Source organism: Phocoena sinus, chromosome 4 (genome assembly GCF_008692025.1).
Source record: "Phocoena sinus isolate mPhoSin1 chromosome 4, mPhoSin1.pri, whole genome shotgun sequence".
Lineage (NCBI taxonomy): Eukaryota > Metazoa > Chordata > Mammalia > Artiodactyla > Phocoenidae > Phocoena > Phocoena sinus.
The window spans coordinates 86,196,812-86,218,138 of NC_045766.1; the positions used below are offsets into that span (position 1 = coordinate 86,196,812).

At 38.6% G+C, this 21,327-nt stretch overlaps 1 protein-coding gene across 4 annotated transcripts in view; it reads right to left on the reverse strand.

Annotated features, from left to right (window-relative positions):
- Positions 1-52: 52 nt before the first annotated feature.
- Positions 53-21,327, reverse strand: part of PHLDB2 (pleckstrin homology like domain family B member 2) — a 131,032-nt gene continuing 109,757 nt past the window's right edge. For all 4 annotated transcript variants that reach the window (XM_032631450.1, XM_032631452.1, XM_032631449.1 and 1 more), the window contains 6 exons: positions 17,452-17,659; positions 9,279-9,369; positions 8,097-8,243; positions 6,050-6,269; positions 3,109-3,194; positions 53-2,503 (listed from right to left, as the gene is read on the reverse strand). In XM_032631450.1, coding sequence (XP_032487341.1) covers positions 2,363-2,503; positions 3,109-3,194; positions 6,050-6,269; positions 8,097-8,243; positions 9,279-9,369; positions 17,452-17,659 — 893 coding nt within the window. In that variant the 3' untranslated portion in view covers positions 53-2,362. The remainder of the gene's footprint in view (positions 2,504-3,108; positions 3,195-6,049; positions 6,270-8,096; positions 8,244-9,278; positions 9,370-17,451; positions 17,660-21,327) is intronic.

The following is a 21,327-nucleotide window of genomic DNA, read 5'->3' on the forward strand; positions in this document are numbered from 1 at the left end:
GTCCCTGTTCTGTCCCTTTATTTTTGCAGGTCTTCTTTCATTTTATGTGCAGAAAAAAAAAAAAACCTTACTTGTTCTCATAGTGGGAAAGGCACTGCACAAAAAATGCAGGGAAACCCATGGACCATTTTCTCCATCCACCTTCATCAGTATAACAAATCAGGAAAAATTGTAGCTAGAGTCAAGTGAAGATGCTTTTACTGACAGCAATGGGCCTGAAGTAGACAAATTTGTTTCCGTTAACCTACTATCAATGTTGCCTTCATTGACAGGTGTGAAAGGACATACTGTAGAGGGCGGTTTCTTCCTCTGAAATCTGCTGCCTTGTTCAGGGAAACAAATGATGTCCCCACCAAGTAAAGCCTTAGAGCTTTAACTTCATACCTGCATGATTTTTTTCCCCATCAGAGAGAAGGATAGGTAAACACAGTCCTTCAATCCCCAGTAGTAATTGCATCTGTGCAATTAGACAAAAAGATGTCAGGTTTCTCAGGGGTTATCTCATTTTGTTAGCAACAGGAATGTGTCTAGAGATATTTCTGATTACTTCAGTTTATAAACTACAAGTCATAATGTTAGCACACAACAACCTTTATGTCGATTCTACAATGGACTTTTGCTGATTAATCCATCCCCTGTCATGTAACCAATGGGTGACTTCCTAATGAGAGATGAGTTTATTTTCAAATGTGAAATCTGGTCAATATTTTAATCCAAACTCAACATATTTTAACACACATATTGGAAAGGTTTACTATATCATGCAAGGCATAAAGTTGATTAGAATATCTTTACAGTCCTATGAAGAAGGTAAAGTACAGTTCAGAAAAGTTATATCTTTACATTAACCAACAAAAGTTTAGCAATTGTATTTCACTCTCATTACAGGGTTTAGGGGTGATCTCTGAAAAAACAGATTATAAAAATGTCTTCTGCAATTGTGATTTTGTCCTTCACTGTTCAAGTAAAATCATGTGTCATCCAGTTGCAAAATCTTATTATTGGCAACATGTATACAAACCACTGCAAATAAAAAAAAAAAAAAAATTGTACCCAGGCAGGCCTGACAAAGATTTTACAGACACTTCTAATCTAATCATTTCGCTTGTACTAATAAGTAATGTCATTATTTTCTGCTTCTATTCTTTTGCCAATGTGTAGAAAGAGTACATTCATACTTACAAACGCACACAACATGACAAACCAGGATAAATGGCATTTGAAAATCATTATAAAAGGACTTTCCTGAAGTCATTTCATTCAACAAAAATTAATTTAACTCTAAAAAACAAAGGCTAATTGTAAAGAAAATACATAATAAAATAGTACATTACAGAGTACATTAAGTTGAACTTCATTTGCCTTTTAATGGAATCACAATACTTCTGTAAATAAGGATTTTAATTGGTCTGTTCTTTGGTGAAAACAGCTGTATTTCATAGTTATGTCATGTGAGGCTGCAACAAAGAGAAATCAGATAATATAAAGAAAATCAGCTACTGGTTGCCTTTATTCTCAGTACTGGGAATGGAGAAATCTTCATCAAAATAGCTCCTAAGTATTCTCTTTACTTTAAATTGCCCAATGTGACAGAATGTCTAAGACTGCTTCTTCCGAAAACACATAGCTTTTTGTTCTTCTTTTACAAAGAGTAGTTTGCTATATATGTACAGTAGCTTATACTGGTAGATTCTTCAAGGTCAACTTCCTGGGCACTTGTTGGCATCAAAGTACCATTTTAAAATGTAGAATAACACTAACTGCAGTTCATCACTTGAAACTACTAGTGTTAAACAGAGGTGATATCAAGTCTTTGGTTCTGGTGTAGTACTTTAAAAGTAGGGCCAAACTCCTCGTACAATATATTCCCTTCCAAGCCCTTATTTGCTTATATTTATAAAATAACATTCAGCAAAATACTCCTTTTTCAGCAAAGCCAGTTGATTACCAGTAAAGTCAATGCCAATGATTTGGGTGCTAAAATAATTTTATATTTTCCAAGTACATATAGACATTTGTAAACGGTTTAGTTTATTTCACCAAAATCAACAATTGATAAAAAAGAATTTATAAGAAATGTTCCTATAAGTGATGCTATTTACGAAAATAGTGTTTTCTTTCTCCTAGGTGCTTCAATTCTTTGCTATTTATGCTCAAGCTTTGAGTTATTTATGCTCAAGCTTTGAATTAAAATCCCTTCTTTCCCTTTTACAAATGACTTCCTGTTTATATGAAAACAGTTCTGAGTATCCATAGTTAAAGGGATGGGTCTGTTGGGTCTTTCCACCTGGTGTTGAATATGGCTTTATTCTTGTAAGAAATTATTGCAGTCTGCCCTGAAGTGGACTATTGCGTTAGTTCACTACAACAAGAAGTGAGTGTAACCTTCCGCCCCAGTAACTATAACATCCATCCAGATCCGCATGGCTTCTGGCGATGGGGCCACCATATAGTAGATTCTGTCATGCGTCTTGACGCTAAAGGTGAGTAATGGATTAGGACTCTAAAAAAAAAGGAAAAGAACATAAAACAAAATCTTGAAATTATAACATTAAATATAACACAGAGATATGCGAAGGCTTCTATGTGGCTATTATTTCTGTTCTAATGTAACCTATTCCCTCGCCCTCAACACCTTTCTCAAGATTGACCATATTTCTGGCCTTTCTGCACAAGATCTCTCACAGTGAGCTCACCAATCATTTTAGCAGCTACTTGTAAAGCTCCAGCAGGGTATCTAGCTGATAGTGGGTGCTCTAAAAATAGCTCAATAAATGTTATTCTTAGCCCTACTAAGATGTTTCCTTATGATCTTCCTCATAAGTAGGTAGTAGCTCCTCCTTAGAAGCCTAGCAAAGAGTTACTTGGCAGGGTCTCCCAAACCAATATATCCAGAATATTTTCTCATTTTGTCATGATTTATTTTTTCACGAAAAGATCAGCTGCATTAATTACTTTACTTCCATGTTTACTTTTCCAACACCATTCTGATCATATCTACCCATTATGTCAGAATAACAAATCGAAATTAATTAGAATTCAAAAAAATACCTTTCCCCCTACTTAATTATGCATTCAAATCGTAGGAATCTGAAATTCAATGTTTACCTTATTAGCATTCTTGAGGTGGTCATAATATACTTCTTCAATGGCTTGGAAGTATATTACTCCTTTTAATTTAGCTTCATGCTTGTCTGCAATGGTAGATGAGTGTTAAAACAAATACTTTATCACCACTGATGGACAGGAAAACTTATAATTTCATTATAACTATCATCATTAAAATATTTATCTAGCATTTAAATTATCTAAGATTAATTAAGATAACCTAGGTTAGTACATTAGCCGCACTCTATCCTGAAAAAAGAAAAAAAAAAAAGGTTGGAATTAGCAACCCTAAACAAAAGAGACTACGTGACTTTACTCAAGGCTCTTCACAAATTAGCAGTCAAAAGGTAACCCAGAATACTGACTGTCAGGTTAGCACACCAAGTGTAAACACCATTGACATCAAGATAAATTATTTCCCCACATTCTCCAAGATAGTAGTTGTAATGAAAATATTAATATGCAGCTCTGTTGCAATGAAATTTGTAACAAGTGTGTTTTTTGATTTCTAATTTAAAATAATATTCTACTTATGTTTCTTTCCTATCAAATTTCTTGTCTAGTATACTTGATATTTTATCCTGTTCTCAACAGAGTTTCATGTCAATAATTTAATGTCCTTTCAGTGCAGCGTTTTCCAAACCGCTTCCAAAGATTTCGTCAGATTTGCCATAAAAACCAAACAGAGCATAAAACAAAACAAAAACAAACAACCAAACCACCGACCAAACAGCATCACTCTGTGATGACTAATAACACCAATATGTTCTTGAGACATTTTGTAATTTAAACTCTGCAGGGATGATAACACATGCAAGCACATTAAAGAATCTCAAAATTATGGATGAGGATACAGGAGTACAGAGACTCTGTCATACCCTGTTGGTGGAAATGCAAATGAGAAAGTCTCTTTTGGAAGTCAATTTGGTAAAACATACACAATGAAAAATGCCAGAATTCTTACTCAGCAATTCTGCTTCTAAAACTGTATCGTATAAGACCTACTCATGCACAGGCACATGTATTTGGGACCGTTAGAGCACAAGCTGCAAAAGATCTGCTGGAGCTTTAATAGGGAATTGATTTAGTTCTAGACCAGCCGTACACTGCAATCTACACAGCCACTGAAAAGACTGAGGTAAATCTGCAAGTGCTCAAAGAGAAAAATCTTGAAATACTGTTATGTGAAGAAAGGTATGAACAGAGTGCATAATTTGGTCCTAACTGTATTGAAGAAGAAAGAATACCTATATAGACTGAAACATACATGAAAAGGAATGGAGAAAGTCTGAAAGGATATTTCTGGCTTAACAGTGTTAGAAAAGGTAGAACTTTTGTGATGGCAAGAGACTTACTTTCATTATATAGACTTAGCTCCTAGGGAAACTCTGTTTTAATTAATACCATGTTCGGTGGGTTTCCACCAGTTTCTGTGAAAGAGAAGGTCAATGTGTCTCTCAAACATTTGGTGGAAAAGGTCCGGCAATAATGAATTCATGGGAAAACAATAATACTTTTTTTTTTGGAAACAGAGGTAAAATAAAATCTGGAGATAAAAGTAAACCTTGTCAGTGTTTCAAAGCAGGCAGAAAACTGGGGAAGAAAACTTTTGTTTGTAGGGCACTTCAGATATGAGAAAGAATCTGAAAAATACAAGCATAAGAATGAAATACAAATTCCAGAGAAAAGGAGCAGAAAAGAGTGAAGCTGTTTTGTCTGAGTTATTTTAAAATTTTATTTTTGGAAAATTCTGGCTGAGGTTGTCTTTGGAGACTAGCACATAGCAAAGTTTTGTTTATGCATTTTGCAGACACTGAATTGGCATTTATTACATAGGCATCTTTTCTATTGTAGTAACTAAAGAGACTGTCTCTGGATTCTTATAAAACCCAAGGTCAGAAAGCCCAAGAGAGGCAACCTGTGAGGGTTAGTAGACCATTTACTTCAGGCCACTCGCCCCTGTAGCAACTGGAACCCCACCCAAAAAGCCCCTAACTGAAAGGCATGCACCCCCTGCCCTTTCCTCACACCGATTCTGGGGCTTCATTGCCAGTGTTTCCTTTCTTCCACATGCTTCTTGGTTGCTCACACCCCTATTCATAAACATATCCTGACCTCACACTACAGATTAAATGACTGGACTGTTATTTTTTTATTACCTTGATACACTTTGTAACAATTCCCAACAATGCTCATAAATGCTGATACAGTCACCCCAAGGCAGGGTCTCTTCATAACCTCTAGTCTGATTCTCCTCTTACTCAGCAGTTGAAAAGACGGCAGAGCTATTCTTATGCTGCTAATGGACATATTTCATATGTGATCTATGTGTAAATAAGGGGCTTCTTAATAAGTAAACCTGTTACACAAATACTCCTGTATTTATAGAAGATTCAGCAGGGTATCGTTCTCATAATCCATCATTTAAAGAATCCAAAAATATTCCAGTCACTTAATAAATACTTACTTATTCACTAGTTCACTGATAAGCTTCACTCTCTGTGCTGAAATTGTCATTCTAGTGTATAAACTACAGTTGAATGACTGTCAGTTAAGCTGCCTAATTGTGTGTGACTTTAGAGCATATGACCATAGAGAAATAAATAGAAACCTTTTTTTTCTGATTTCATGGTTTAAAAGATAATATTTTGGTCTAAAAAATAAATTCCATTTAATATTTATTTGGGCTTGAGCTTATTTCAGAACTAGAATAGACTAACTCACACTTTTTAAATAACATAATTTTTATTATTTCTAGAGGAAATTCATATCAGGTGGACCATATAATCTGAATAGAAAATAATATACATCTATCAAGCTAATATTGCCATTAATTCTATTACTTATCACTCTAATTATTTATTCTGAATTTTATTGCCTTTGTTCTTTAACAGAGAATTCCTGATTTGAATATATCACTCAGATGTTTTTTATCACCCACCTGCATAATAAGAGAAGGTGCGCTTGTTCCGATCAAAAACAAACCAACGTTTTTTCCAAGTTTTAATTTTTCCACCCATTTTGATGAGGAATCCTCTGCAGGTCTTCTCTGTGATTGACACATGATAACAGGTATCAATATTGTGGCCAGCAGTCTCCACGTGGCTGCGCAAATCAAAGTCTTCCTTCCGGATAGGCAGATAACGGGTCAGAGGTCGAGCCTGGAAAAGCACAAGCCCATCTCATCTATAGCTAATTATTTGTTTTGTTTTAGGTCACAGATATTTAGAAGTGAACGTGAACTGAAAAGCCTAAGTGTTAAAATGTCCATGTGATTATGAGAACTTAAGCTAAACATTGTCATTTGGAATCTAAAAAGCGAATGGCATTTTAAGAAGGATGCTATGGTATGGGGGGGGGGAAATGTGGATAAACTCAGGCCAACAGATTCTATTCCTTGAAATGGCCCGATGAGAAAATGGAAACATGTCATTTACCTTAGCTTTAACAGAGGTACTTAGCACTTAAAAACACAGGGAAATAAGGCATGAAGTTATCTGGGCTGCTCCTTACAGATGAGGCCTCCTCCTCTGTAACGTATCCAGGAGTTCTCCCTGCCACAACTCAACAATAGTTCTCCTTAAATAACCTCATACATTACACAATTGACTGAACATTATTTAGTAAGTCCAGTCCCCAAGGATGTATGTACATGTCGGCTTGCATACACCCTGTGATAGAAATTGAAGGCAGAGATGTATGTTTTGAAAAGTGAAGCTAAAGTAAGGTAAGAAGTGGAATCAAAGCCGTACCCAATGAACTGTCCAGGACGAGACACTGAAGAGATGTACATAGATGTCTTTTATTTTACTATGCCTGGAGTAGAGGTTCATCGAATCTAGGAAGCATATATTGCCACGGGTAGTATTTCTAAAATAGTCTTTTATTCTATCCTGTTAAATAACCCCACCCCTTTGCCCTGGGGGAAAATAACCTAATCATACACTTGGAAGCAAAAGTTATAATTGGGATTAAAATAGAATTGTGCCTTTTGGTTTTGGCTTCAGATATAAAACAGGCATGGATGACCTTTACACTAAATCAAAATGTGACAGAGGTTTGGCATAATGAAATAAAATGAACAAGTTTTACTTTGTATTTTGCCTTTGATTTTGTGGTACTTTGATGTTAGACAGATGCCACAGATTTACTGAGCCCTCAAAGCACATGAAGTCTTAAGGCGAGTCTCCAACTGTTGTACTTCAGACTGCCAGCAACTGTGAGGAATAAGGGAATTGGTACCTTTTTCCATGAAGTCTAGTAAGCTTTGGTAAAACTGATTTGAACTTTAAATTACATGGCACTTAAAATTTTATTTTAGTTTCTCAGAAAACATACATTATGTAAGCAGTTCTAGTGACAAGAACAGAGACTCAGACTCTACTGACTGAGACAGGAAATCGAACAAAGTGGATGGTTTTCCTGAGTTTTGCTTGAGTTCAGGAATCCTGTGCACATGTGTGTGGACTGATGCAGCAAAGGGGAAACGTGTGACAACACAGTGGTTAGGGAAAAAAAACCCAAAACATGAACACCACCACCAAAAAACCGGGCTGGTAAAAGTATCCTGTTCTGAAGTGTTCGCTTCCAAAAGATGTCTTAATAGAATCCCTTCTCTTTCTCAACTTAGTTTGGGTGTTGTATTTGTTTTCAGTAATGAATCCAGCTGCATTTTCAAAGCTGCTCAAGAAGACATTCTCCTTTTAAATATACTCCAAAAAAAATGGGTAGAAGAAAAAGTGCCTCTCCAATCAAGATGTGCCGCATATAACTAAAGAAAAATATCATTTTGTTAGTAGTTCCCAGTGGGTTCTGAAATAAACACACATTTTTTTGGCCCATTGATGCACATCTTTCTCTCAGCCATTACAGGTCAAGGGCTAATAGGCAGCACACCCAAAGGCATCCTCAGACATAGCATGACCGTCTTCTGAAAAACGACCACCAGGGGGCAACCTACTCCAATCCATCCAGATTGACCAACCAACCTGTGCTCTTTGTTTCTCCCTTATTTTTACTTCCTTTTCAATTAACTTCTGCCTCTGGCTGGTTTCTTCCTGCAATCGTTTTTCCAGGAGTTCTCGGCGTCGTTTTTCTTCTTCCAGAGCTCGTTTCTTGGCTTCCATTTCCCGTTCCTAAATATCATTATGCAGAAAAAATTTTCAGACATACTGGTTATACTTGAATGATTCCAATACGAAAACAAATACTTCTCACTATACAATTCCTGATTTTATAGCCCAGTATATATCTAAGACTAAAACACCCGTAATCACCATTCACAGAACTTTCAAAAGCATCCTGTGCAGAAATGCAACCACTACATTTAATTAAAAATGAAATATTAAGTGAAACACAGCTTGTGACTCTATTCAGTCATTTCATACTAATGACCCCATATATTAAAAACTCTCCATTTTTAATATAAAAAAGGCTCACTAATTGTGACCCAACACCAGTCACGACTTTCGGCCCTTCTTTGATGGCCGTAGGTCCTTCCAATTCCTGTTGTTGCTCTGTGGCTTCCTGGCCGACGGTCACAGAGGAAGTGCCCAGGGAAGTTAGAAGAGGAAAGGAGGTGCCCTTTCAGGCAGGATGCAAAGGCATTTGGGGAATTCCTAAGGAAGTTCAGATTCTGGCTTGAAATACAGTCACAATAACATGGGAGTTTTAATATTACAATAGTGTCTTTACCACGAACTGGCAAGGCAGGGAGAATGCGTAAAGACCTGCCATTCTTCCTGTTCCCTGGCAGGCAAAACAAAGGCGCCATTGAAGGGAAAATGTAATACAAAGCATTCATTTCAGTTTATGTCCACACAATATACATTTTACATTATGAAAAATGGTAGTGCAGTAAAGAGCCGTAGAGAATATCTCTCTAACACCCTCACTTTTCAGAAGAGGAAACGGGGCCAGTGGGAATTCCCTGGCAGTCCAGTGGTTAGGACTCTGTGCTTTCACTGACAAGGACCTGGGGTTCAATCCCTGGCCAGGAAACTAAGATCCCACAAGCCATGTGGCACGGCCAAAAAAAAAAAAAAGAAAATGAGGCCAAGAAAGGTGGAGTGACTACTCCAAGATCACGCTGCTTACTGAAGCCTGAAAACAGTTTCCCAGTGTCAAGTGCAGGGCATCTTGAACTACTACATGAAAGATATTAGGCCTACCCTGGATTCAAGAAGCCTTGTCTTCTCTGCATGAGCCTGCTTCAAAAGTCTCTCCATTTCTTCTATTCGGGCAATATTTGAAGTGCTGGCACTGAAGAAAACACAAAAGCCTTTCAAGAATACTGCTTCTTACTGATATCTCTTCAAACACACACACACACACACACACACACACACACACACACACACACGACACGATCCGATACAATTTAAAGGATGTTACTTACAAGAATCACTGGTCTGAAGAGGCAAGTCAATTCAACTCTGAAAACTGTAGGTGAAACTTAACTTACCTCAGTTTTAAGAGATAAAACATAGGCAAGGAAAATAATACCAAGTAAAGTGCTTTACTCATAAATAAACCAAAACCAACTCCTACAAACTGTGTTCTCAAAATGTTTCCTCCAAAGTCTAAAAATTTTGGCTTGCGGGAAGTCTTCCCGTTAGTTTAATTATTCAGGGATGCCAGACCAACAACATATCACCAAAGTTCTACGTAGATGACCCCTAAGTTTGGAAGTCACTTTATTTGGTTTGGGATCATGTATCACCAGCTACTTTTTTGTTATGCCTTTTTGCTTGTGGACATTTTATTTCTTAAATGGTGATCTAAGATGGCCAATTAAAAAAATGAATTCTCTTACAGGTGCAATAGAAGGGTAGTGGCCAGTTTTGCCAATAAAGCCCATCCACCGTACGAACGAGGAAACTGCATTAAGGGATTCAAGAGCTTCAAAAGTAATGCACCTTGAGAAAGACATCACATAACACATGAAGGAAAAAACCAAAGGGAGCAAAAGCTGCAAGACCAGATAGGATAACTAACAGAGAAGGAGAAGAACTTAGAAATGTTTAACATTAAACAAAATATATTATTTTTCCCTTGTTTACATTTTATTTGACTATTCTGGAAAAAAAGGACCATGGCCTAAGTCAAAACTTATTTATTTTGATGTTCCAGCCATGGAGAACCAATGCTATTTCTCATGCATGTTTATTTGCATAGTCACTTAAATGTATCTTCTTTTCTAGACTCTCTTGGCTATAGAGAGGCTTTTGTGCCTGTATCCTCTGTAGCATAAAGCCTGGCACACAGTAGGGGTTCATGTTTGCTACACACATTCATATAAAAATTAATTCATATAAAAATGAATAAGATAATCATTAGTATAGTCTCCCTAAATCATATTGTTGAGCAACTCAAACCTAGGATGTTTGAGGGCTAAGAGTTCTTTTGAAGAGAAACATGACCACAGTAATGTAGGACATGTGGTTTATCTTAAAATCAGTACTGTGCACACATGTTTATAGCAGCTTTATTCATAAATGCCAAAATTTGGAAGCAACTAAGATATCCTTTAGTAGGTAAATGAATAAATAAACCATACTACATCCAGGCTATGGAATATTATTCAGTACTAAAAAGAAACGAGCTATCAAGCCATGGAAAGACATGGAGAAACTATACATGCATATTACTGAGTGAAAGAAGCCAATCGGAAACGCTAAATACTTTATTACTCCAACTATATGACATTCTGGAAAAGACAAAACTATGGAGGCAGAAAAAAAAATTATATTTTATATACTTTAAAAGCTACTTTGGTTATTTTGTTTTAAAATAATTAATTTTTATCCATGGACACCTACTTGTTCTCTATAGCTACACTTTTGCTATTGATTTAATATTTCCTTGACATGTAAACCACTTTTATTCAGCAAAATTTTTGCTGCTCTATGATACTGTGTTGCCACTACCTGATACTTTTGGGGGGATCAGAACTGCACCTGCAGTGAAAAGCAAAAGCAATTACTATAGAAATTTAGGGTGAAGACTTGTCAATACAATGGCATGGAACAAATGAAATGCCATTTGGCTAGCACCTGTCATGCCAAGGGAGAGCCTGAAGTCACTGAAGATACACTTTGTAATGCATTACCTGTAGCACAAGACACTCATCATTGGTTTCTCCAGCCCACCTAAATTACAAGAGGAGCAATGCTTCCTCCCATTGCTCCAAATTCTGACCTTCAGAAGGCAGGCACATTTCTGATCTCATATGTAATTACTGTATGATACTGAATAATACTGAATCACTTGGTCATTAATGGTATAAAGATGACTAGTTTTGGGCTTCCCTGGTGGCACAGTGGTTGGGAGTCCGCCTGCCGATGCAGGGGACACGGGTTCGTAACCCGGTCCAGGAAGATCCCACATGCCGCGGAGCGGCTGGGCCCGTGAGCCATGGCCGCTGAGCCTGTGCGTCCGGAGCCTGTGCTCCGCACCGGGAGAGGCCACAACAGAGAGAGGCCTGCATAACGCAAAAAAAAAAGATGACTAGTTTTGCCTCCTTTCTCTACTTAGCCATATTCTATTTTATCAACTGAAGATTACTTTTTTTATGTAACCAACTTTGGTAAAAACCCATATTCATAAAGAAAAATGAAACTTCAGTCAAGGGTACAGGAATCTAAATAGCAGATTTAGTTTTCAGTGGTGAATAATACCTTTCAGCAACATTTGAATTTGCTTTTTAGAATATTCACTTTAGGGGCAAAGGCAAAAACAGGAAAAGGAAGGAAAAAAAGTAAACAAGAACATTGTCATACAACAAACAAATAAATAAGCAAAACACAAAACAAAATTCTCCATAAAGACATAAAACTTTTCCAAGACTGCCTTCAGCATACCAATGTTGCCACTAAATGAAAAGCCAGTGTCCCAGAATATTTATTTTCAATTCATTATCTCAAGCATTTTTTCAGGTTAAGCAAATTATTACTCCTTATAAAATGTCTAATCTTTCTCTATTCAAAAAGATTAGACTATCTGGTCTCTTTGACAGCTGTCTGCCCTCCTCTGAAATCCTCTGGTTTTCAGTATCTCTTCTGAAAGAATTCCCTAGAATAAAATGCAAACACTGGGTGTTGACTAGGGTAGAAAGCAGAATACAAACCTTTGCCTGAAACGAAGGGATTAGAAGTATCTGAAATTCTGGTTGATGTATCTCTTAAAACCAAGCTCAGCCTTGGATGCCCTCAACCCCATACCCAGTCTTGTCCCCGCTCCATACACACACCGCTGGTGGGTAATAACTATAATGAGAGATCAACTTCCTTAACATTTTCTCAAAGCATGAACACAAGGTCAGGGCTTATTAGCAATGGTAATAAGAACATATAATTTTAGGTGGTATTCAGAACACTATACTCTATGAGCTCATTCAATAATTTTAGCAGAAAACAGACTTTATGAAGAACTGACCTTCAGCTGCTGTTTTCTACGACCCAAGACCTGTTTTCTTAGCTTTATATTTGTGTACAGTGTAAGTAATGATGTTGTAAAAGCAAAAACACTGTCTGACTCAAAGAACTTTCTGCTGGACACGAAAATGATGTCTCAACAAAAAGTGTAAGGCAAAGGTACCCACAACTCTGAGTAATTCGATAATTCTACCAATGGCTTTTTGTGACATAATAAACCACAAGACTAAGTTTATGTTGCTAGAACTTCAGCATGGAATTACCTCTTTAAAATGTGTATAATTTCAGGATATTTTAATACATAATTTTTTAAAAATCTAAAAAAAGAGAAAAATTTTAGTTCTTTATTTCTTTTTCTACCTGTCTTCAAAAAGTTCCCATTTAGGATGTGCTGTCATACTATACATGCCAAACATTAGTTCCCTATTACCATTTTCCTGATGTTTATCACATCATTTTCCTTCATAAAAATAGGTACAAGCTTATCTTAGGGCAGCATGAATTTTTTTTAGGTAGATGGTGGCACAAAAGAGAAATGATTGTTTTTTCTCTCTCTGTCCCTTTTATTTATACTAGACCTTTTGTAGGCATCTTCTACTTTGGCTTCAATTTTTTGACATTCAGAGAATCTGACAGCATATTTAAATAACTACTATTAGTAATTTCTGACCATGGTGATTGGTTAGTTATCTATAACTGCTAGCAGCACTGGGTCAGTTCTCTGTGAAGTAACTATGGAAAATGATCATGGCCACATGTAGCTACCTTCCAGGAATGATCACTCTGCAATAATGCTATCCTCTTAATATGGCACATTTAGTGGAGTCAATTCTCATTTTCTACCTTTGGAAACCATTTAAAGAAAAAGTAAGTAGGTGAACAAATAAAATTAAATTAAGATTTTGGTGGCCACTGTGCTTAAGTCTCTAGACCTAAACTTCTAATGCTTGGTAAATCTAACTGAAGTGGCTCCCTTTAAGGTAATTTCCTGTACTTACTGCTGCACTGTGGCTGTTACCACCTTTAAATATGAGAGATGGGGTTTGAGGAGTGATCATTTGAAGGGATGCATATTTACTTTCAGTTTTTGGTGGGGATGAAGAGGCAGGGAGCAGAAAATGGAGCAGAAAAAGCCACCAAGATAGGAAAACTATAATATAGAGTGTATTTATTTATTAAAGATGGCTCAAAAATAGACAAAAAAAAATAGTCAAACCATCAGGAGTTCACCACAGGAATACTGCTTTAAAATGTTCACAATTATTTGGGAAAGTAGTCTGATGTTTTCAAAATAACAACTTGCAAAAGTGCAGAGTGCCTAAGAAACCCCTCTGAGATCCCTATACTTGGAAATGAAACGGCTGCACTGTCAACTTTTATTCCTCCCATCATCGTTATACAATAGTTGCCGAGTTGCTGACTTTTGTTTGTGTCCTGTTATTCAAAAGTAACACATTTAATCGGTCGGTTTACTGGCATTTATGAATAAGTACTCAAAGTTCTAGGCTTTCTGTCCTGAGAACATGAGCTCCCGGCACCCCTGCATGACTCTCTGACGTCCTCCTGGGATAAGCGGGTATTACGAGAGCTCCTTCAGAGCAAGAGATGGATGGTTTGATGCCCAATTGTTCCACACACTCAAGTGTCTTTCATTTTTTAAAAAGTGAGATACCGGGCTTCCCTGGTGGCGCAGTGGTTGAGGGTCCGCCTGCCGATGCAGGGGACGCGGGTTTGTGCCCCAGTCCGGGAGGATCCCACATGCCGCGGAGCGGCTGGGCCCGTGAGCCATGGCCGCTGAGCCTGCGCGTCCGGAGCCTGTGCTCCGCAACAGGAGAGGCCACAACAGTGAGAGGCCCGCGTGCCGCAAAAAAAAAAAAAAGTGAGATACCGTATCTTCTAATATTGAATGAAGTGAAATACTAACCCTTCTGACATTAAAAAATAATGGCAGCAAAAATTTAGCTTTATTCTTTATTATTATATAACTCCTTACTTAAATTTAAATTAAATTAAGTTTTCCGTTGTAACAAGGAGAAATATCTATAATTCTCACGGTTGCTTTAGTGTTTTTCCCAAGGGACTCCTTTCCTTCTCTGACAGGATATATCCAGTAATATCAATATTTCAAACATTATGATGCCAGAATTAAAATACACTATATTTTATTTACCACAAACTGTAGCCTCTCTCCTTTTCTTCTTTTCTTCCACTCCCCAGATTTCCCGGCTATAATATCTGGTTAGATTGAGGTCTCTCATATTCTTTTCATTTATGAGACACTAACCCAAAGCTAAGTATACCTTGCTGATATTACTTTCCCTCTGTCTCTGTCACTCCTTTTTTGGGGGGCGGGGATGAGGAGCAAATGATTCAAACCTTTGTAAAGAAAGAAATGCTATATACACGATGGTAATTTTCCACCCAAATATTTTAAAATCCATCATCCTCTTGCATTCGAGAAACAATCCTCCACTTAGCAGATGAGCAAATCAGGACCGAGAGAGTTCTGTGATCTGCTTGCCGTAGCACAACAGTTGTCAGGTCGAGCCCCCAAAGCTCCTGTCCCAGCCTGTGACTTCATTGCAATAGAGCAAAGTTTTTTTTTTTTTTTTTTTTTTTTTTTTTGCGGTATGCGGGCCTCTCACTGTTGTGGCCTCTCCCATTGCGGAGCACAGGCTCCGGACGCGCAGGCCCAGCGGCCATGGTTCACGGGCCCAGCCACTCCGTGGCATGCGGGATCCTCCCGGACCGGGGCACGAACCGGTATCCCCTGCATCGGCAGGCGGACTCTCAACCACTGCGCCACCAGGGAAGCCCGAGCAAAGTTTTTTTGATGGCCATTATTCAACTAGACATTTTCACTTGAGACACACAATTGCTCAATGAACACTGATTAAATATTGGATGCTTGGGGGGTTGAACTCATAATGGTTCTCAGCCAATTGAAATAGATCAAACAAAGAAAAAAAAATCAAATATCCCGAGGTATTTATTCAGCCGACACTTACTGAATGCCTACTATGTGCCCAGATCTCTGCTGAATGTGGAAACCAAAAGATAATTAGACATCCTCCTTGACACTGAGGAATGTACCAATTAATTATTGAAGAAAAAATCTGTATGCTGCAATGTGATCAGTGATATAATAGAAAAAAGTATCAAGTTCCATGGAAACATGAAAGAAAAATGCCCTGAAAGGAGAAATTCTCATGAGTTTCCAACTTAAGTTTCAGCTTAAAGGAAGAGAAGACTTTCTCCAGGCTAAAATGGGAGGGTTTGGGGGAAGGTAAAGACATTTTGCAACGCCAGACACTCTCAATGCTCAGTAAGTACAGGTTGAGGGAATAAACAAATGAGAGGATGAATTGACTCTAGATAGTGGTGTGCTGGTAAACTAGCTCTCCGGAGAAAAACAAAACCCCTGATATGCAGCAAATGTCTATTTATGTGGAGTAAATACTCCCACCGTGGCCAATTTCAAGCTACCAACATGACATCACTGATCACAGAGTTAGGAGGAGATGTGCACCTCTGGCTCTTGCCAGCCAGTTTGAGCTGACTCCAGCTCACTGTTAACTGTAGAATATTCTATAAGGATTTGTGGAATGAATGAGCATATAAATAAAAGAAAGAACAGATTACATGAGCCCAAAGCTAGAACCAATATGGTCAAAGGCACAGAGATCTGAGAATTCTTCGCCCTCTCAATGAATAAGAAGCTCTGGGAGGTGTATCAGGAGGAGAGAATGAATAGGGAGTTGGGCTGGATCTAGAATGCCAGGCTCTGGGGTCTGACTTTATTCAACAGGTAGTAGGGCAGGGCTTCCCTGGTGGCGCAGTGGTTGAGAGTCCGCCAGCCGATGCAGGGGACACGGGTTCGTGCCCTGGTCCAGGAAGGTCCCACATGCCGCGGAGCGGCTGGGCCCGTGAGCCATGGCCGCTGAGCCTGCGCATCTGGAGCCTGTGTTCCGCAACGGGAGAGGCCACAACAGTGAGAGACCCGCGTACCACAAATAAAAAAAAAAAAAAAAAAGGTAGTAGGGCATCATCACAAGCATTTTTTCTTTTTCAATTAATTAATTAATATTTGGCTGCGTTGGGTCTTCGTTGCTATGCGCGGGCTTTCTCTACCTGTGGCGAGCGGGGGCTACTCTTCGTTGTGGTGCACGGGTTTCTCACTGCGGTGGCTTCTCTTGTTGCAGAACATGGGCTCTAGGCACGTAGGCTTCAGTGATTGTGGCGCACAGGCTTAGCTGCTCCACAGCATGTGGTATCTTCCCGGACCAGGGCTCGAACCCGTGTCCCCGGCATTGGCAGGTGGATTCTTAACCAGTGTGCCACCAGGGAAGTCCCCATCACAAGCTTTTGAAAGAGCGCTCTGACTAGATCCATATTTTAGATGCACCTTTGGCCATAATCCCCTAAGACCACCTTTGCTTGCCTCAAAGTATGAACACGAATGTGAATGGTTAAATCCTTACAAAATTTTAATATGCAGAACAGCTAATGTCTTCCTTGCAACAAAACATAAGGGTAAGATATCCTTCAAATTCTTACTCTGTTGCTGGAAATTACTTCTTTACTGAATCAAAAGTAGTCCTAATGAAGGTGGAGTCAACCAACAGAGGCAAATCCATTTTGAAGCACAGTATATGCGTGAAGTCAAATGTAAAGAATAGAGTAAAGGAGAAAATGGATTAGATGGTGTGTGACTGGCTCAGTCACACAGGATACAAAGAAACTACTTTCAAAGACCACCATGACACCCAGCCCTCTTCTCTACTGCAGAGTCTTTATGTTTCAGAAATTTGGGCTTGTACATATACATGGCCCCAAATTGATGGCTTTACTTTTTGAAACCGACAGGTGCTTTTCCAAACCAGAAACCTTCCCCAGGAATACATCTTACCTAGAGATATTGTCAGGTGAGCAGGCAGAGATGCTTGTCTCCATGCTGTCAGAGCTGTCTAGGCTCAGAGTATCAAAGGCCTGGTCCTTGTAGCTGTGATCTGGGTAGTGGAAACTGTTCAAGTAGACATTTGATTCAGATGCTGTGCGGCTGTAAAATTCAGAAGACTTCTGCCTTTGACCTTCACTCATCTGTTGGTGATTATATCCTAAGGAGAGAGCCATAAATACGTCAGTATGCCTCATTTTTTTCAGTCTTAGATCTTCTAAGGCTTAAACCAGGAACCCAAAACATCTGCCTATGAAACTGGGGCCTTGGTCTAATTTGTTTTGAAGCCAAGAAGATCAAAGAAATGGCATAATGCTCAGTGCAAGGAAGAGTTTCAAAGAAGTGGTCTTGGGAATGATCTTTTCTGTCAGCAGATCACTTGACACTTTCCTATACCATTTCTACATCTCAGCACAACCGAGAAGAACACATCAGCGCACACACACACACACACACACACACACACACACACACAAAACCAAAACAGAAACACATTTAAAGGCCGTGAATCCTCTGATAATAACTGGGTTTAAGTGAAGCAAGACGACTCTGGTGACAAGCAACACCAGGGTTTACGGGCAGTCACTTCTTCAGTGGCATTGCAATTTAAAGGGTACTGGATCTGGTCATAAAATAGGTGGATCATCTAGGTGTAGGATTTGAGAAACCTGTGTCTCACTCATATCACTCACACTTTTAATCTGGTTAATGTTCAAACTGACATTTTCCTCATCCTTTTTTTTCAAATTCCCTTGTCTGCCAGTTACTTATTTAAAATACTCAGAATCAACAATCCTTCCAATGGCTGTACTCCTCCTAATTAGTGTATATATAGCTCTCTTCTTTTTCTGCCTCAACAGTCAGCCTTCAGCTAGTTGGTGATATCAACCGTATGAAAACATAGGGATCCCACCAACAGGAGCAAAAGTTGCCACTAATAAGAGGGGTTTTCCTTACCCTGGTACCTGGTCAGCTGGCACATTAGGCCACTGGCTCGACTTTGTGTTATTCTATGGCTTTCTTCTGGTAGTTGATTTTGGGCATCACAAATCGAGTTATTCTTCCTTTCAATTCTCTATTTAGCATGTATTCGGGAATCAGGGGTCATAGTGATAAACAAATCCCTTAATTCATTAAAAAGATGTTTCTTTAACCAGTACCATAGTTTGCAGTCACTTTCTCCTTGATCAAATTTACTTACCAGACCTATGAAGAGTTTACAGTTGGACCATCTGGATTTTCCCTGTTTTCTTGTACTTTACCTACCTTTCTATGAGGCTTTTAATTAGTAATGGAATGGCAAAAAGCAGGCCAGAGGGCAGAAGAAGGCAAGTAATTCCAAACAGCTTCCTCAGCTGTTAATTAAATATTTCCATTTAAAAACGGAAGCCACATCCATGATGCTTTAACAAAGCATTACAGACCAAAACTAAATCTGTAAAATGATTAGAGTTCCATGAGGAGTTTGCATGCCGTTAGTATTTAGAGCAGTTTTACATGTCTAAGTGAAAATATGTTAGTTCAGGTTAAGGCATTTCTGGGAAGATAAGTTTCCTTGATATAAGATGTAATTATAAGTTATAAATATACACGTATGTAAAAACTACACATCACTTTGCTAAGGAAAGATGCAAAACATAATAGCACACCATGAGACTTTAGAGAGAGAGAATATTATTAATTGTAATGATTAATGCATAAAAGCATTACACAAAGCCAGTTCGTTCATAAGCATGGAGCTTGTGCCTTTTTTTTTTTGTCTTAAGAATGGCAAAATAATTCATTACTCAAATATTTACCTTTGATACTTGAACTTTTGGAATCACTAACTGCTCCTGTTAAATCGTTTCCAATTATTCATTATGAAAAAAAAGGGGGACGATAAAAAAAAAAAAAACACCAGAAATTATTTGAAAAGCTCACACGCATATCTTTCCTTATACTTTCAAAAAAGGTTCGTTGGCAAGGAAACCTTCACACTGGCACCAACGACATGGAAGACATTTCCTTGTTTTAGTATGAACAAAACATCCCTAAAAGACAGCCCTGTCATTTCAAACATATAAGACTTATCTCCTTGGTGATGACAGGTGCCACAACCTCCCTTCCCTTCAGTTTTTCGCTATGAGGAAAAGCCAGTTCCTACAATGCAATTAACACTTTTTTGGAAAAGCAGAAAAGAGGGGGAACGTATTTCTTCTTAAAGCAACTGTATGCCCTGCTTCTCAGATGTTCCAGGATTTTTTTTTTCCCCCAAAAGTACCACAGAATAAGAAAATGAACTTACCACCTTCAGGTGAGGCAGACAGTAAACTAAACTGGCTCCAAGTTTTCAGATGCGGCCATAAGGGAGAGCCGTGTTACAATGTGTGCTGTGCTAAGGACTGTGAATGTAAATTCCCTAGATCACCTCACTACGTGATTTATTTTTATTTTATTTCTTTGCTCGACGTCTGAGAAAACCTTGCATCACTCCGGTGGTAGGATAAGCACCTTGCATTTTCATGGCAACTGAAACGAAAAAGGCTGCTTCTAACAAGTAGCTTCCAAGGCAAGATTTTAGTCTCCTGTGGATCCAGTGTGAGTGGGAATGCCCATCTTATGCAGTCCCTTCTATCCCCGCAACCGGCAATATTTTACTGATCTCAGGGAACTCAGCTGTCACCTGGCTTAGCCTCCTCCCTCCTGAACAATTCCAAAGAAACAAGTTACCCCTGCAATTACAATCGAGGGCATGGACCTCTCCCTCGTGACCCCAGAATTGCACCAGCGTGATTCCTAAGAGCTGGCTTTAGGATCCAGGCTCTGGCCTGGCCATTTAAAGGTTCAGATACTTTCAACAGAAGGACACCATAGAAGCTCAGGAGACGGAAGGAGCGTTCCTGGTAGGAGGCCCAAGAAGAGCTGCTGTGCATGAAGCAGCACCAGAACAGGTGTGAGCTGGATTAAGCCACTGCTCAAGCATAAGTTATCAGGGAGGGGGTCATATATGTCCTGTTCACCACAGAATCCCCATTTGTTTAGCATTCAGATGTCACAAAATAAAGAGTCACTGACTGAATGCACTTGTTCAAGAAATTCCAAAAAAAGTTTGCTCAGGTTTTTCCATAAGATGTTACTGAAAAACCCAAATGAACTTTTTGGCCAACCCAATATATTAGTGACTAAATAAGGAAGTGGAATGCATCTACTGTTTCGGATGGGGCAAAGTAAGTGGACTGGAAAAAATGAGACTTCCCCAAATCCCTGAGACTGCTTGGTTTTAAATTATGTAGCAAGAATAATGTTCAGCAGTGGGACAGCATCTGAAAAGTAAAAAGGGCCTTGTAAATGCTCTAAATCCTTCCTGTCCAGATAGAAATGGCTGTTTGAATAGGGTATTTTATAAAGTTTATAAAGTAAGACCTGATAATATCTGAGGCTGATCACTAAGCATAGCACATACCCGGAATCCTAATCAACTCAACTCTCTTCACTGCCCCGGAAGAGCCAATAGGTTGGACGTTCAAGGCCCATTTATTATTATTATTGTTATCATTATTTTTAATGTCAATCTCTATGAATTCTGGCTAATTGTACCTGAAAAGTGCTTTGTGAGTTAACCATTGTGGGATATATAATCTTGCCAATATTTTCCAAATGTGTGTTATATACCTTAAAATGGTTATCTGGGCCTTAATACAGAAAATGAGATGACTTAAAATTATAACCTCGGTTTAAGAGGATAAAATTAATCAGTATTTCTGACAATTTCTCACCTGCTGAGACATTCATTCTTCCTAACCATAGTCCACAGCCAGAAGACGAAGGTGCAGGACAAGTCAGGAA